Source organism: Columba livia, chromosome 1, assembly GCF_036013475.1.
Source record: "Columba livia isolate bColLiv1 breed racing homer chromosome 1, bColLiv1.pat.W.v2, whole genome shotgun sequence".
NCBI classification, from domain to species: Eukaryota; Metazoa; Chordata; class Aves; order Columbiformes; family Columbidae; genus Columba; species Columba livia.
Genome location: NC_088602.1, coordinates 172,695,893 through 172,711,555, shown reverse-complemented (window position 1 = coordinate 172,711,555; position 15,663 = coordinate 172,695,893). Strand labels below are relative to the sequence as shown.

Genomic DNA, 15,663 nt, shown 5'->3' with positions numbered 1-15,663 from the left:
AAGAGAGAGATTTAACTCTTTGTAGAGAAAGAGGAGGAAGAGGGAAGGTTGCCTACAAGGAGAAGAGGTCTCCATGGTTGGACCCTGTCAGGTCCTGACGTTAGGCTGACCAAAGAGAGGAAAAGCTTTGGGGTACACACCTCTCTTGGGGCTCAAAGAGAAAGAGGTGCTTTGCCCATCATGAACTAAAATTGGAAACTCAGTGCTGTACGCAGCTGCTGGGGTGGAATGCTGGTGAACGTTGAGGCTGGTGGCTTGTCTGGTTTCCCTGCCGGAGCCCCCCTGGCCGCAGCCGTGCCGGCAGCTGGGGCACTGCGGAGCTTTCGGTCGGCTGAGTCACGGCCCTGCTACCTGCAAGGTTCACACCTGGGTCCCTGCCGCGCCGCCGTCTCCACAGCTTCCGCCGGCAGCTGAGCCCCTGGCACCCATCCCGTGCCCCTGCCTTGGGGAGACCCAGCTCAGCACCCTGGGACGAGGAGGAGGAGGGAGGCATAGGAGTGCCTTACCTAGGTTTTCCCTTTGGGACAAAGGCTCAAATTGAAGAAGGGATGCCAAGGGCTTGGAGCTGGGGGGGCTGTGTACATGTTGGCCCTCCAAGCACAGCCTGACACCCTGGTGCGCTCCAGAAGGAGGTGCTGTGAAGGTCTGGCTCAATCTGGGGTGCAAGAAGCAAAGCAGCGTGCAATGGAGGGTGAAAGGCACGTAATTAAGGGAAGGGAACTACTTTGGGGCTGCAGCTTTTGTATCCTACTTCCCCAGTTCTGTCCAGTGCTGAGCAGGAGCCTCATTTATGCAGCAAAGGAAAGGCCCAGGCAGCACACAAGAAGCCGTGATTAACAGAGCTGGATCATCCTGGTCTCTGCAGACTCTGAGTATGGTTGCAAGGGGGTAGCTGCAGACCCTGAAACAGGGATCTGGCGCCCAACTGCCCAGGGCAAAGGGCTGCCACAGCACCTCAACATGGAGCAGGGCAGGACCCAGGTGAAATGGCACCAAAATCCCGCTAGCACCCACCCAGCTCCATCCTCCCCTGGCCCCTCACTGTCCCCCAACTGCTCCTTGCTACCTCCCACCTCCAAAATCCCCTCTTGGCTGCCCCGAACTTGACACCTGTAATTACCCCTGAGATCATAGGGACCTGCTGAAAGAGCGACTGTGAGTCAGGCTGGGGGGGAAACATGAAAAGCAGCCGCAGCCCCTGCCTGCAACTGAGCCCCCGCCACACCAGCAGCCCCCCGGCGCTGGGGACACCTGGGGAAGGTGCCTGCTGGGAGAAAGGAGCGGGAACCAGCTTGGGAGAAGAACTGGACAGCACAGCCTGGCTTGGGATGTGGCCAGGGGCAGCTCCCGGGACCTCACCCTCCCCTCATCCCTGCTCATCACCAGGGCCAGGCACTGAGGAAGAGGAGGGAGTGATGGGACAGAGAATTAAACTCCTGCCAGGCACCTTCCCCTCATCCTGCTTTCTCACCCCCGGTCTCAGTGACACCCATGGGCACAGGCTGCATGTCCTGCACAGGAGCCCTCAGACCCCACGTGAGTCCTCACCAAGGTCCCTCAGAGCTGGGCCAGGGGATGAAGCTGAGCCAGGGAAGGTGCTGCAGTCCCAGTGCACCTACACCCCTCACCCATGACCTCTGAAAATGAAGGGAGGTGAGAAAAATTAGGAAATCCCCCATTTTGGGGCAGAAGAAACAGCAGGAGCAATCCCTCAAGTCTCTGAGGCAAGGAAGAGGCTGCAGCGCTGGGTAGGGCGGAGCGGGGCAGCAGATGCAGGGATTTCATCCGAGAGGAGCGAGGAAATGTCCTGGAGCTGTTTGATCTTATTGTATGGAGGGAAGCGGGAGTGGGCGTCCAGCCTTGCTGGAACCAAACAAAGATTATAAATACCTCCCACCATCAACAGCTCCTCGTCGACCCAGCCCACCAGGGCCCCGGTTGCTGGCTGATCCCCAAGGGGAAAAATCAACTTTGGTTTCCATCCAGCCCTCAAACACCGTGGTGGATAGAAATGGAGTGCACAGCAGACAACTCCAGCCGTAAAGCTGGGGGGGATTTGTGTCTGTGGGAGGATGCTGCTGGCGTCAATAAAGAAATTAAAAAATATGTATTTTAAAAGCCCTGTGATGTGATGGCTGAACGTGAAGTGATGCCTGAGCCCAGGGACAGCCTCTAAGAGGTATCCCCATGTCCCTTAGGGCACCAGGCTGGATCTACTCAGCATCAGGGTACTTTGGGGATGGGGGGCGGGCTGAGCCCCAGTGTTACCTCTCAGGTGTCACCTAGGGGCCCCGGGGACCCCAGCAGAGCGGCTGTCCCCTCTGGGAAGGAAGGGCAGCCCCGCACCACATTTTGGGGAAGCTAGGAGGTGGTAGGAGATAAATTTAATCTTCCCCACTGTGCCTGACGGCCACCACAGAAACATGTGATTCTGCAGCACTACGCTGCAGGGGGATGAGAAGACTTCCTAAAACTCATGTGGGCTCCTGTAAGCCCTGTGTGGGCCAGGAAGCAATGCTGCACTGGGACCAGTGTCACCCAACAGTGGGGAGGCCCTGGTGGCCACGGGGATGGGGGGAACTTGGGCTTTGCCTTGGCTTGGCATGGGGAACTGGGGGTGCCCGCAGGTTTGGGGTCCCAGAGCAGGCCTGTCCACCACCCCCTCACCCCATGCAGGGAGGACCAGACCTCCACAGGGACCCATCTCCCCACCGCATCCACTCCCACCAGGTCCAACAGACACTTCTAAGGGTTGGTGAGAAGCCAGAGAGTTGTCAGGTAGGAAAGCAGTCCTCGGGCTGGGGGTGGGGGGCTGCAAATCAAATGCACGTCACGCTTGGAAAAGCCCAGTAGAGAAAAGCTGCTGTGCCGCATGTGAACCCAGCCGTGGCTCCCCCAGGGCGCTTCCATCAGCCCCTTTCCCCCTTCCAGCATACTTAAAGCTCCCTGCCTGTCACTGAGATCAAAGACAGGGGCTGGGGTGGGAGGCAGGGGTGTCAGCTGGGCCACTTGTGAAGCTGATTGTGGGAGCCAAGACCTCCAACTTGAACTCCAACTTCTTTTTCCCCCCCGGGTGTCCTCACACGCTTCTAACGTCTCCGCTCCAGCCTCACAGCTGCATCTCGTTTCATCTCCAGCAAGGGAAAGAGGCAGCGCCAGAGCCAGATGTGCCCCAGGAAGGCTGGAAAAGAGGTCCGTCACCCCCCGCAGGGAGCAGCAGGTCCCAGCTCCTGCACCACTGGCAGCTGGGGATGAAACCCAGTCCCACTTCACAGCCGCAGCCCTTCCAGCACCAGCTGGGACGGGGCACGTTCCCACGGTGCCCGGTGCTCTTTTGGTGGGGTCAGGGCTGTGTCTGCCCCCACCGCGGTTCACAGGCTGGTCTGAGCATCGCCAGGATGCCAGATCTTTTTTGATGGGGTGGTTGTTGGCCATTTTGTAGCAGGGAAGATATACTTCAGTAGTGCCATCACAGCGCTGCACAGGAGAGATGACTGTGCTGAACAGAAAAAAAACTCACCGTTAAGAGAAAGCAGTTAAAAAAATCATAAACCCAAATAAAAGCAGTTTCTGGGCTGTCAGGAGCTGCTGGACTGATCTGTGACCTGCACTGATGGCTGCCTGTTGCTCTTGGGACTGTCCCCAAAACAGAGTAGGAAGGCTGGGGGGATGAGGGCTGTTGGGTGAAACCAGGCACTGGGAATGGGAAGCTTTGCTGAAGCCAGCTCAGTGTCCCTCAGCTTCACACCCCACCTGCCCAGCTTTGCAGGGACCTCACAAGCCTGGATCCCCACAGCACCCCAGCAAAGCACCTGGGGGGCATCATGGGGCTTCAGGGAGACCTTTGGAGGTGCCAAGAGCCTCAGGTAACCTGGTCTCAGCTAGGCGAGGTTTTTCTCCAGGCCAGTCCCACCAGCCAAGCCCCTCGGGACAAGTGTCCCACACACCATCTACAGAGGGAGGAGCGCCACCTCCTGACATTGGTTTTCCTCTTGTCCCCAGGATTCCAGGGTGGAAAACAATTAAAAAACATTTTTGTGGGTTTCACTCCCACCCCCATCCAGTGTTTTATCAGTCAGCAACCATCACTTCACAAACAAACTTAAGTCTGGCACTGGGTCCCAAGCTGAAGCAGCTCTTCCTGCTAGACACGTGCCAAGCATCTTCAGCAAGGACAGCATTTCTTCAGCACAACTTCCTTCTAATTAGGTGCTAATTTGACTAAAAATTTTCTCCCCTGCCATTGCCACTTCAAAAGACATTCAACAACTCCCCAGCCTCCACTGGAGCCCTCACCACGGGATTTGATTTGTTAAAAATAAGGTGCTTTTGCAGATTTTCATGAAGGTGGCACATAGCTCATCATGGATGCTCATCCCTGACACCTCATCATTTATCCCAATAATCCTGGTTGCCCCTGACACGCCTGACTGGTTTGATAGAAGCAGCAGTAGCAGACAGGGCTGGCTTAGGGCCGGGCACTTGCTAGCCAACTCACACATACATGGTTTAAAATTTCACAGCCAAGCAAAAAGGCCACTTAGGGCTCCCTAATGTGCAGGAAAACCTCACTCTTCAGAGCTGCTCATAAAGCCATGGCCTCAAGATGAACCAAGAATGGAAGTTCCACTTTCCTGCATTGAGGGAATAGTAATTTGGGGCTCTTCTCTGCTAATTTGAAACTTACAAAAAATAAAGAAAATAACATTAATGGGTGAGACCTCTTGTTACACTTTGGCTGAAATCAGGCAGCAGGTTCATGTGTTAAATGAGGTTGACAGGGAGCCAGCCAGCTTGTGCAGTCATGGAGTCTGGTTACTAAGGAAACAAGGTAAATGTTTTTCCTCCTTCTTGCCACCTTTTAACTCTTCAAAAGGTCCCTGCACGTCACCACAGGAAAAATTCTCAACATCCATTTTTTCCCCATTCCACTTTGAGCAAATAGCATCAATCTGGGTCCATCCCAGAGCATTGCTGCGCATCAGCACGTGAATCTGGAGGGTTATTGCCTTGATCGCTGCCGTGTCTCCAATTATGGTCAGTGAAAGCGACGCCAGCAGTTATCTAAATTTACACAAGCCTTCAGCCAGGGTACGGCCTGAGGCACGAGTGATCTCACTAGCGCAGCTGGAGGCAGATGGGCACCAGGGCCACCCCTGCCTTTCTTGGTATAAGGTCTCAGCTCCCGCAACTGCAACGCTTCAGTGGTGTGGAAGAGCTGAGGCGGGAATTCGTCATGTTACCTGCTGCCTCCTGCTGCTCTCAGGAACTGCAACAAGCTGCATTAGCAAACAGCCTGCAAGCTACATCCCCTCATATGGAAACAGGAAGGTTTCCATAGCAACAGCAAGCAGCAGCCACCTACCTAAAATTTTAGTGATGTTTCAGCAATCTGAAGTAGTTTCATTAATTCCAAAACCCATTTGATTCAAAGAAGTCCTCCAGTTTCCTGGCAGAGAATTAACATATGGAATATGTCAGTAACTGAAAACACCTTGAGAGCTCCTGCTGCTTTACAGTTTTGCACAACCAGGCCGAGGACCCTATGCCCCAAAATCTTAGTCTCCAAAACCAGCAATGACAGATTCCTCCTCATCACAGGACCCTGTTACAAGCTGAATGCTCATGAGTTTGCTGCTTTGGTTTGGCTAGTCCCACACACAGAGCAAGCAGAGAGTGCCAGACCGACACAGCTATGTACAAACCAAGAGACAAAATTAATTTCTTTAAAATATTTATTTTTTTGGTCTGAGAGCACAGAGATCACAAGACCATTGCACACATTAAGCTGTCTCCTCTTTTGCAATTCGATCTTTCTTGAGTGGTCCCTGAAAAAAATAAAAAAGAAACCATGTAAACAGCAGCCTACAAAGACCACATCACATCCCAGTCATAACACTGTAATTTCTTTTCCTTTTGCTGAAAAGAAATTAAGGCAAAAAAAAAGCCCTCAACATGGCAGCCTGTTCGAAATCCCAAGCCCCATCCCCAGAGCCACAGGTTTTGGGGGAAAGCTGAGCTTGGCACAGCCTCGCTGCACCAGAGCCCCGAATTCAGAGGTGACAGAGAAGAAATGCTGGTGCCACCTTGTGGAGAAGCTGCTGTGCAAGCCCAAGCAGCCAAACCACACTCTGACCCAGCCACCTAGAGCCTCACACCCAGGACTTCCATCCTCCCTTCTCCAGCAAGTGACAAATTGCCACCCCTGGCACCATGCTCCAGAGCTGCTCTCAGAAACGCAGTGCAGAGCCACCCCGTACAGGTGTCAGATACTTCTCAGTGCTTGTTCCTCACCCCATCACAGACTTGTGCCAAAACATGGCACCATGTGTTGTCACAGGGGAAGCAAGACCCCAGCCCCTCCTGTGGTTATAACCAAGCTGGCAGGATGAACCATCTTGACAAGAGGCAATGGCCTCAGTTGCACCAGGGAAGGTTTCGATTGGATATTAGGAAAAAACTTCACTGAAAGGGTTGTCAGGGATTAATTAGCACAGGCTGTCCAGGGAAGCGTTGAGTCACTATCACTGGACATGTTCGAAAGATGCATAAAGGAGGGTCCTAGGGACACGGTTTAGAGGTAGACTTGACAGTGCCAGGTTAACAGTTGGACTTAATGACCTTAAAGGTCTTTTCCAACCAAAACTGTTCTATGACTAAAGCTGTTTCTGTTTCACAGAAATTTGGCCTTGTGGCAGCTCAAAGGTGAAGCTACCAACTACCATTAGTTGAAAGACTAGTCCAGAAAAATGCAACAGAAAGCTGCCAGCTTCAGAAAATGTCCTTACCATGAAAGCCTTCTTCTCTTCAGCCGTCTGGAAGCGGCCATGACCAAACTTAGAGGTTGTGTCAATGAACTTCAAGTCAATCTTCTCCAGGGCCCGCCGCTTGGTCTGCACAAGCAGGGACTGCAACAGAGATGCCAGGTGAGTACACAGCAGCATCCTTTCAGACTGCTGGCTGCTTTTCCTTATCACCTCTTTGGATAACACCCTCCTAACATCACTTTGACCTCATGCTTCACGTGCTATTATGTGTAGGGAGCACTTGCCAATAAGCCAGCCCACACCTTTGGTCTTCAAGGCTGAAGGTTGGTCAGCTCACACCATCAGGAGAGCCCAAGTCTGCCTGCCCATGTCTTCAGGATCCACAGGAATTCTCAACCCTAAAGCACACCCTTTGCTACAGTTTGAAATAACTGGGGAACAGACCTCATGTTCCTCCCGAGGTCATCAACACAAGGTGGATTCACATGCATGTGTCCAACAACAGCCTTCTCATCTTTTCCTTCTAGCTGGCTGCATGAATCCCCATGGCAGCAAGCAACACCACCTGTAGCAGAGGCAGTGCAGCCAACTGAAGCTGCTCCAGCCCATTTGACAGCAGGCTGCAGTACTCACCTTGCGCAGAGTCAGGACCCTCTTCTTGGTCCCAACAACACAGCCTTTCAGCATGATGAAGTCATTGGTCACCTCACCATAGTGGACAAAGCCTCCCTGAGCAAGGAGAGAACAGTTAGTGCTCTGTATAAAGCATGACCAGTGACCACATCTGCCTACAGCCTGATGTTCTCACCCCACTTCTGTGCCTTGGCCACTCCCACATTCATTGAAATCCTGTCTCCAGCAACATACTTGGCTGCTAGTAAGACTTTTGCTAAGAACAGCAGGAAGAGGGTGACAAAACAGCAAAAGCTGCTCTCCCTGCTACACTAGTTCTTATTTATAATTTCTGGGTTTGTGACATCCCTCTATACTATTGCCACACACTGAATGCAATTAGCAAGTTACACAAGTCAATACTGAGAATGACTCAGCAACACCACCTCCCACAGCTGCTGAGTTTTTCCTCAAGAGCTCTTCACCCGATCATTTTGCATCTTGTACCAGGCCCACTTGGCTCTTTAGGTTGCAGCTCACAAGACTCTCACAACACAGCTCCAACAACTTACCAGAGGGTTAATGCTCTTGTCAGACAGGTCATAATCAGTTGATGCATTGTTTTTGATCAGCTTTCCATCCTTGATTTGGTAACCCTGGCCAATCTTGTAGATCTGAAAACATCAAGAATTTCTACTTAGGCACTTTCTCCTGCCTTTTGCTATCATCAGCCAAAATTAGAAGAATACTACACAGGGCTGGAGAACAAAAAAAATCACACTTTGAAAACACCTGGCCATACAAGAGTGTTATGGTTATCCAATATCATGGATTACAGCTACTGCCCCCAAGATGACATTCAAACAAACACAGCAAAATGTCCAAAGCAAAACTCTCCACTCTATTGGCTCTCCTGCAGCGAGTGACCATGGCCAGCTCTCGTTTCCTCCCAGCAGCTCAGAGAAACAAACCTTCTTATTGATCTCAGTCCGGTGGTGGTAGCCCTTCTGACCAGCCCGGGCCACCGAGAAAGCCACACGAGCAGGGTGCCATGCACCAATGCAGGCCACTTTGCGCAGACCCCTGTGAGTCTTGCGGGGCAGCTTTTTGGTGTGCCAGCGGCTGGTAACACCTGGAAGAAACAAAAGCAGTGTTGCTAACTACTGTCAAGCTGAGATGTTGCCAAACTGTTTAATCAGAGTCTAAGCCACCTTTGAAGCTGCTGTACCTGGGCAACCCACAGAAACCCAGAGCCAGCACCCCAGGAATTAAGCAGATTTCCTGGTGAAGTGCCCTGTCCCTGATCCACCCACACTCCCTCCTCAGCTGTCCTGGGTTGTGTTCTCAGAAGGAAGGCAGCATGGAATGACTCCTCACAGATATCAGGCGCTGTGCCCAGCGCTTATTCCATGGTTTCATCATTGAACTGTGACAGCAGTATGGATTTACCTCCTCAGCTCTTAGCCCCCAAACTTGTGAAAACTTAATTAAAAATATGTATCCAGATCACAAAGAGAACTTCCACACATTTACCTTTATATCCCTTGCCCTTAGTGACTCCAATGACATCTATCATCTCATCCTGGGCAAAGACAGTTGACACAGGCACCTGCTGTTCCAGCTTCTCCCGTGCCCAATCCACTTTCTCAGCAACAGTGCCACCATTCACCTGGATCTCCATCAGGTGAGACTTCTTCTGCCTCAGGGGAAGCAAACGCATCTAGGAAACAAAGAATGAAATTTACCTCCTGCTCTTCCAAGATGGAACACATTAATCATCCCAGTGGCATTCCAGTTGTTATCTGATTTCCTAGCTAAACAGATCCTTTGCCAAGATATACTTCTCCAGCCAAACTTCATCCAGGAAGGACAAGAGACAACAAGTGGCAATGGTTTTAAACTGAAGGAGGGTAAACTTAGATTGGACATAAGGAAGACTTTTTTTGGTCTGTTCCAACCCTAACTACAATAAAGCCTGCTACAATGGACACTTTGGGTAGGGTCACATTTACAGTTACTTCTACTATAATTAGCAGAGAGGGACTGATAGGAGTATCAGGAGCAGCTGCAATACTACCTTTGCTGTCTAGCATAGGAAACAAATTCTAGTAAAATGAGCAATGTCATAACTAGACATCTTATTGCACTGACAAAGATTTAAGTCTCCCAAAAAATGTGGCAGAGCACTGATGTTTAAGACATCACTGCATGACTCAGTGATACACCTCCTCCAGCTGAGCAACAGAAGCCTGAATATTTGCAGTCCTGAAAGACCCAGCCTGAAATTATGCTGACCACACAAACCTCAAAGTGTTCAGCCTGTTAATTAAGAGAGCCGGGATCTACATGGTATCTGCACATGACTGAATCCAAGAAGTTCCTATTATAGGGCAGTCTGTTTTGAGGACTGCGCTTCAGAAGACTGGTAGGGGTTGCTCTCAAGACTCCTCAACCATCCTGTGAACTCACACCATACAGAATGAAAAGTACTAGTGTTTATATCATGCTTAACAGGCTGCAGGGGGAAGGCAGAGGTCTCCCCTACAGAGACAGATCACGTTTTATGTTTGCTCTCTTAGCTGTACACCTGAGTCCCACACTTACCTGAGTGTGAGCCATGACTCTAATAACCTGGCAGTATTTCTTCATGCTATTGAAATCCTTCTCCAACTGCTTTTTGCCCTCCTCATCTTGCCATTTCTTGCAGTATTTGGTGAAGGCCTTCTTCTTGGACTTGTGCCTTCAGAAGCAGAGCAGAGACAAGGTTTGGCTAAGCCCTTCATCAATCCCCTGGGGAACGGGGACGAGCGGAAGGAGCTGCCACCTCAGCTGGTTTTGGCTCATTGTCAGGTTCTAAGGACACTGGCAAGCGGAGCCTGGAGCTCATCAGACAGAGGCAAAGTTGCCAGAGCTGAGCGGAGCTGCCATGAATTCCAAAGCACATTAATATTCACAGTACAGAAGACAAAAGACTGTAGAGAGATGTTGAACAATAACAGAAAAAAAACAGGTCTTTAAAGCAATTATCAGATGACTGCCAGTTGTTTCAGTATACTGTAATTTCCCCCCTTTTAAGCCTAAACTATGCTTGACAGTAGGGTTATTACTCTAACACCCTTGAGATCATTATTGCTTTACTCTGACATCTTTTCAGCCTGCAAAGCTCATAAACAGGCTGCAAGCTCTAGACATGCTGGAGCCGCACTTTGGCAAATGCGCAAGCTTTGAAGCACAACAGTGCCTGGAACAGTCATCAGAAATAACACTTGTCTCCCCGTTTCCTGAGAAAACAGGGCTACAGTCAGGACTCGACACTCAACAACAAGCGCCAAAGGCGATTTCCTTATGTCCGCCCGTCGAAGTATCATCACGTGTAGCCTTTTAATGAGATCTCAGGCAAAAAACAACATTGCCACCCCCATGCCATAAAGGGCACTAAAATTATGCTGTCACCTCCCAAAGCCATTTCTACAGCCTACCCCCTTATTAAGTCGGTTCATCAAGGCCAAACACTAATTTTCAAAAAGCTGTACTAGCATAACGTGCAACTCAGCAGAAAAAAAAAATAAAGCATGGTATGAGATTAAGGCAATGAAGTCCTGCTCACTTACCAGTTCTTGTAGAAGCGACGCTTACACTCATCACTGATGTGCTCAGCAAAGATGGTCTTGAAGCTGCGGAGACCGTGAGGAGTCTTCACGTAGCCCACGATGCCCACAATGACCATAGGAGGTGTCTCTATTATAGTGACTGCCTCGACCACCTCCTTCTTGTTCACCTCTGGATTAAGACAAAAATACAGCACAACAATTAACACCAGCATTGACTACTAAACGTCTCCTTTCTCACTCACAAATCCTTCATGTGAAAGGTCAAATGATTTAAGTTCTTTACACAAAGATACAGAAGACACACGGTAAAGTGACCAACTGTGAGTAGGAACTTAATGCCTTGCAAAAATTTGAGGCTGGTTTAGCAGGAAGCACAGACAAAGCCTGACAGGCAAAAGAGATGGTAGCAAGTAACAAGTCTATATTCAGGACTCTACAACCAAAAAAAACAACAAAAACAAAACAAAACACCAAAGGTGGCTTATGTCCACCCATGAAGAAGAGGGCATCCTAAGTAGCCTGTTACAGTAAAGCTAAACCAAGCCATCAGGTCACTACACATCTCAAAAAGGACCATTAACGTAACAGCCACTGCTGTGAAGTCTTGCTGCTGACACATCACTTGCTTTGAAGTGGGACAGGTTTGGGTGCTTTATACCCCACCCACTCAAGGACTTTGAACACCGTGAAGTCAAGCCAGGACTAAAATCCAGAGCTACCAACAAGGAAGTCAACTTTCACCATTCATAAGGAGAAACTACCACCTCTATTCAGAGGAATGTTAATACATACTGGAACCAGGTCTGTCGACTTCACGGACAATGTGGGTCATGCCAGCTTTGTACCCCAAGAAGGCAGTGAGATGGACAGGCTTGCTGGGGTCATCCTTGGGAAAGCTCTTCACCTTGCCCCTGTGCCTGCTACTGCGCTTGCGGGGCAGGAAGCCCAGAGACCCGTGCCTCGGAGCCGAGAACTTGCGGTGAGACTGGAGACAGAAAATAAACATTTAGTGCTTGCTATAGAGATTCACTTATACCCACTTAAGGACCAGGGCCCATTCTCTTCTTGCCTTTTAACATTATGTATATACAAGACATTTTGCATTCTAGAAAACCTTCTCATTATCAGCTGTTTGGCTTCTGAATTCCATTATGTTTTAAGAACAAAATCCTCAGGTCCCAACCACACAGTTCCTAGATCTCCTTTCAAGCTTATTTTAAGACGTTACTAAGTGCTACTCTAGTTAGGGAACCACACAAGCTGCAGTTTGATCAGAGCATGCCACCAGAACTTCAATACACCCCAGAAGCCTAGAAAATAGAGGAGCACAGACAACTTAGAATACGTTTCAATGAATCAGCACCACTATGAAAATAAGCATCATAAAAACAATTACAGTTTGAAAAGCTGCAGGAAGAATATTTTTAACATCCAACTTTGAGCTAGTCACTTTGGGAGGAAGTGCAGGGGTTTTTTTCTAAGCTATTCTCCTTAACTACCAGCCCTGCAGCGTCTCTCCGCAACCCAAAACCCAAGTAAGGCTGGTTTCTATCCAGATAACTCTTAAGCCCAACAAAGGATTACCCATCCAATCTCACATCCAAGTTTAGGAAAATATTGTGCTGCTAAACAATAGCTACGCAATACATCTTACTTTTAAAAAATACTCAAGTTGCCTTAAGCAAAGTTTACTGGTCCCCAAAGGGTCTGCTGTTCGGATCAAGAATCCGGTGGCAGGGCCAAGCAGAACTAAATTTTGACAACTACATAAGACTGAAGGCTGCCACCACAATTACCTTCCCATGAGTGAGATAATCAAACACGAATTTCATCCTACAGATGAAAAGGGTGAACTGCACCATTACACTGATGGCTCCATGCGCTCGCAGCCCCCAGCACAGCCTCACCACCCCAGCAGGGGCGAACGAGAGCAGCCACGTCTCGCCCCAACCCCGCTCCCGGCCCTGACCTGGCCGCCTGTTCGGACAGACCCCGCTCCCCACAAAATGAATCTTTCTCAAAAAATAGAACGCAAACCCCGCCGTGGGCAAAGCGCCCCCTGGTCGCGCCTCCGCCCGCTCGCCACCAAGACCCCCAGCGCCCTCGGGCACCGAGCAGGCCCGGCCGGCGTCCCCAAGGCACAGCCTCGCCCGCCCACGGCGCCTGCCGCAGCCGAGCCCCGCAATGAGCCCCGCGCCGCCTCCCGCAGTGCCGTGGGACGGCAGGAGCGCGGCCGAGCAGCCGCCGGGGCCGGGATGGCGGCGATACCCGAGGGATGGCGCGGCCGGGCCCAGGCAGCGCCTGCCCCCGCAGCACCCACCATCTTGTCCCCGCGCCGGGCCGGAAGGGCTGGAAACAGCCGCGCGCACTGGTTTTATAGGCGCCCCCCCCCCGGTGACGTGCAGTCCGCCGGTCTCGCGAGAGCGCCGTGGGGCGGTGCGCGCACGGCGCTACGGGTGGGGAGCGCGGCCACAAGAGTGCGCGGCCAGGGAAAAAAGTAGATACCACGTTATGTAAAGCCGTGACATCCCCGGGTCACCGTTCAGATGCATATAGCGTCAGAAAGCGTGTCCCGCTGCAGTCCTCCTCGTAGAGTAGGCTTGGTGTTTCCACGTAAATAACGTGCTCGTTCCAAGCTGGGAGATGCACCTGCCTCAGCAGAGCATCCACACGCGGTGTTTAATTGGTTTTATTAAGAAGCTACGGAGTCATAGTGAAATAAATAACTTACCCTTTTTCTATGGATAAAAAACATTTAATCCAATTCCTTGTATTCCTTAAACACGTGTTCATTAGAGCATAAGCAAAACAGTGCTGGGTGCGCGGGGGATCCACTCCGCCCAACACGCACACCTTTAAACAATAAGAAGTGTGCTTAAATACAGTAAGGTATTACATATTCATAATGACCCCAGGAACGCCTATACATATTCATAACCTTTCCCCGCTTCTGATTAAAATGAGTCTCAGATAACCAGTTCCATAGACCCTCCCCTGTTGCGCCTGAGCAGTGCCACTTGGTGAATTTGAGGAGGGGTCTTTGGGGGTCTTTGGATGAAGGCTCCTTCAGCTTCATCACAGTGAACTTTTTACCTTTGGCTCATTATGTTGAATTGACCGGGACCCAAGCTGCCAAGTTGAATGAAACCAGACTGGCGCCCCCTTTTGCTGTAAATCTTCATTATCTTGTCTCCTCAAGTTTACAGCTAGGTGCAGTAAAACTTCTTATCTTGGCATTCGATGGGGTTCTGTTCTTCTTAACATAAAGCTCTAAACTAAGCATTTATTGTGTGACTAAGCCTTAAAGTGTTAGCTTGTTAGTAGGCACCCATTATAAGTTTAGTTAACCCTCAAAATGTTAGTTCCCTCTGTCAATATAACTTCATAAGCAAGTTTCATAACTTTTTACATAGAACTTAGCCACTTTTTTCCAAGTTCAGAGCCCGTGCCTCATTTGGTTATATCTGTAAACATTAAACATCTTAGCACGAATCACAACTGCATTTTTCACAATAGGAAGCTGTGATGATGCCTGTGTCCAAAGGTGCTTGGCAAATCTTAACTGTAGTTTGCAAAATACATTAGACAACGTGAAGAAATGCAGTGACAAGAAAACAAACAAGTAATTTTAAAAATTAATATGATAAAATAGGTTTCTCTGCTAACATTGGCACCCGTTACTTTTGCATATATCTCCAAATAAAAAAAGACGCCAAATAAATTCTGTTCTTTCATGCAGAGACATGTTGTCGGGCCGATCGTGCGTGCCACGGGCTGTGTCCTGCTGCGTATCCCCGCGGTGCTGATACAGCACAGCTCCAGACTTAACCAGGGCCTGTGTGTGCTCCTGCTGAATTAATAATAAACAATAAACCCAATGGTAAAGTTATGCGGCAAAAGAGGAACCAAAAATCAGACTTGCTGTTATTTTGCATGCTGTTATTTCTCTCACTCCATGTGCTGCTGTTCTGGCACACAGATCAGCACTGCCAGGACCAGCCGTGTCTCTGGATGATGTTGGCTGGCTCAGCCCACGTCAGAAACTCGCCAGTACAGGAGCTGGCATTGGAGCACCTCTTCAGGGTAGGGGCGGAGCGGAATAGAGGTGAAACCTGAACAGGGAGGGAGCTGGAGGACATGAGATAAATTATTCACTCTCCTTCCCTCAGTGTCAGGAAACTGGATAGGACCCGGCTGAAGAAGCTCCCTCAGACTTCCCTGGACTGGGAAGAGTGTGAGCACTTGTGCAGGACAGGTGGTTTGACACTCAGATTTGGCTGAAATGTCCCCTGATGTGGCTCTGGTCCTCAGCCAGAAATCCTGCACTGCCTGGCCAAAGATGGGGAAAGAGCACCACCCCAAAGGATCTGGAGTGGACCCATATCCAAGGGGCAGGAAAGAGTAATGGGGCCGGGCAGAGCTGCTCGCTTTGCCCAGCCGCCTGCCTGCTTGGGCTGGGCTGGCAAAGTAGAAGGTGAGGAGGTATCAAGAAAGCGATGCTGTGAGATGTGGTCCCTCCAGACCTCATGAGTTGCACACCCCATTTTTCACATCACTGAAGACTTGGGACATGCATTTGGTGGCTGGGAGAGTGGGGGGCTTCATCCATCCCACGCTCCAGCAGCCAAAGTCCAGTCCCTTTGGAGGAACAACTCCTGGGCACTCGCTCAAAA

General features: G+C 50.2%; 1 protein-coding gene and 1 non-coding gene across 2 annotated transcripts; both read right to left on the bottom strand.

Moving 5' to 3' along the window:
- Positions 1-5,717: 5,717 nt before the first annotated feature.
- On the bottom strand, positions 5,718-13,436 carry RPL3 (ribosomal protein L3). The gene is made up of 10 exons (XM_065046976.1): positions 13,311-13,436; positions 11,783-11,975; positions 10,991-11,159; positions 9,984-10,119; positions 8,913-9,099; positions 8,351-8,511; positions 7,952-8,053; positions 7,401-7,496; positions 6,789-6,908; positions 5,718-5,828 (listed from the first exon to the last, which is right to left on the bottom strand). The coding sequence occupies exons 1-10, from the start codon at positions 13,311-13,313 to the stop codon at positions 5,784-5,786; spliced, it is 1,212 nt and encodes a 403-aa protein (XP_064903048.1). The 5' UTR covers positions 13,314-13,436; the 3' UTR covers positions 5,718-5,783.
- LOC135578377 (small nucleolar RNA U83B) lies at positions 8,717-8,809 on the bottom strand. The gene has a single exon (XR_010469891.1). It is a non-coding gene; the product is annotated as a small nucleolar RNA U83B (small nucleolar RNA).
- Positions 13,437-15,663: the final 2,227 nt, after the last annotated feature.

What these genes read in the sequence shown, in the direction of transcription:
- RPL3 (XM_065046976.1), bottom strand. An exon ending in AGTCGACAGACCTGGTTCCA is followed by an intron (nt 11,160 to 11,782) that starts GTATGTATTAAC and finishes GTCTTAATCCAG; the next exon opens with AGGTGAACAAGAAGGAGGTG. An exon ending in TAAGGGCAAGGGATATAAAG is followed by an intron (nt 8,512 to 8,912) that starts GTAAATGTGTGG and finishes TGTTTCTTCCAG; the next exon opens with GTGTTACCAGCCGCTGGCAC.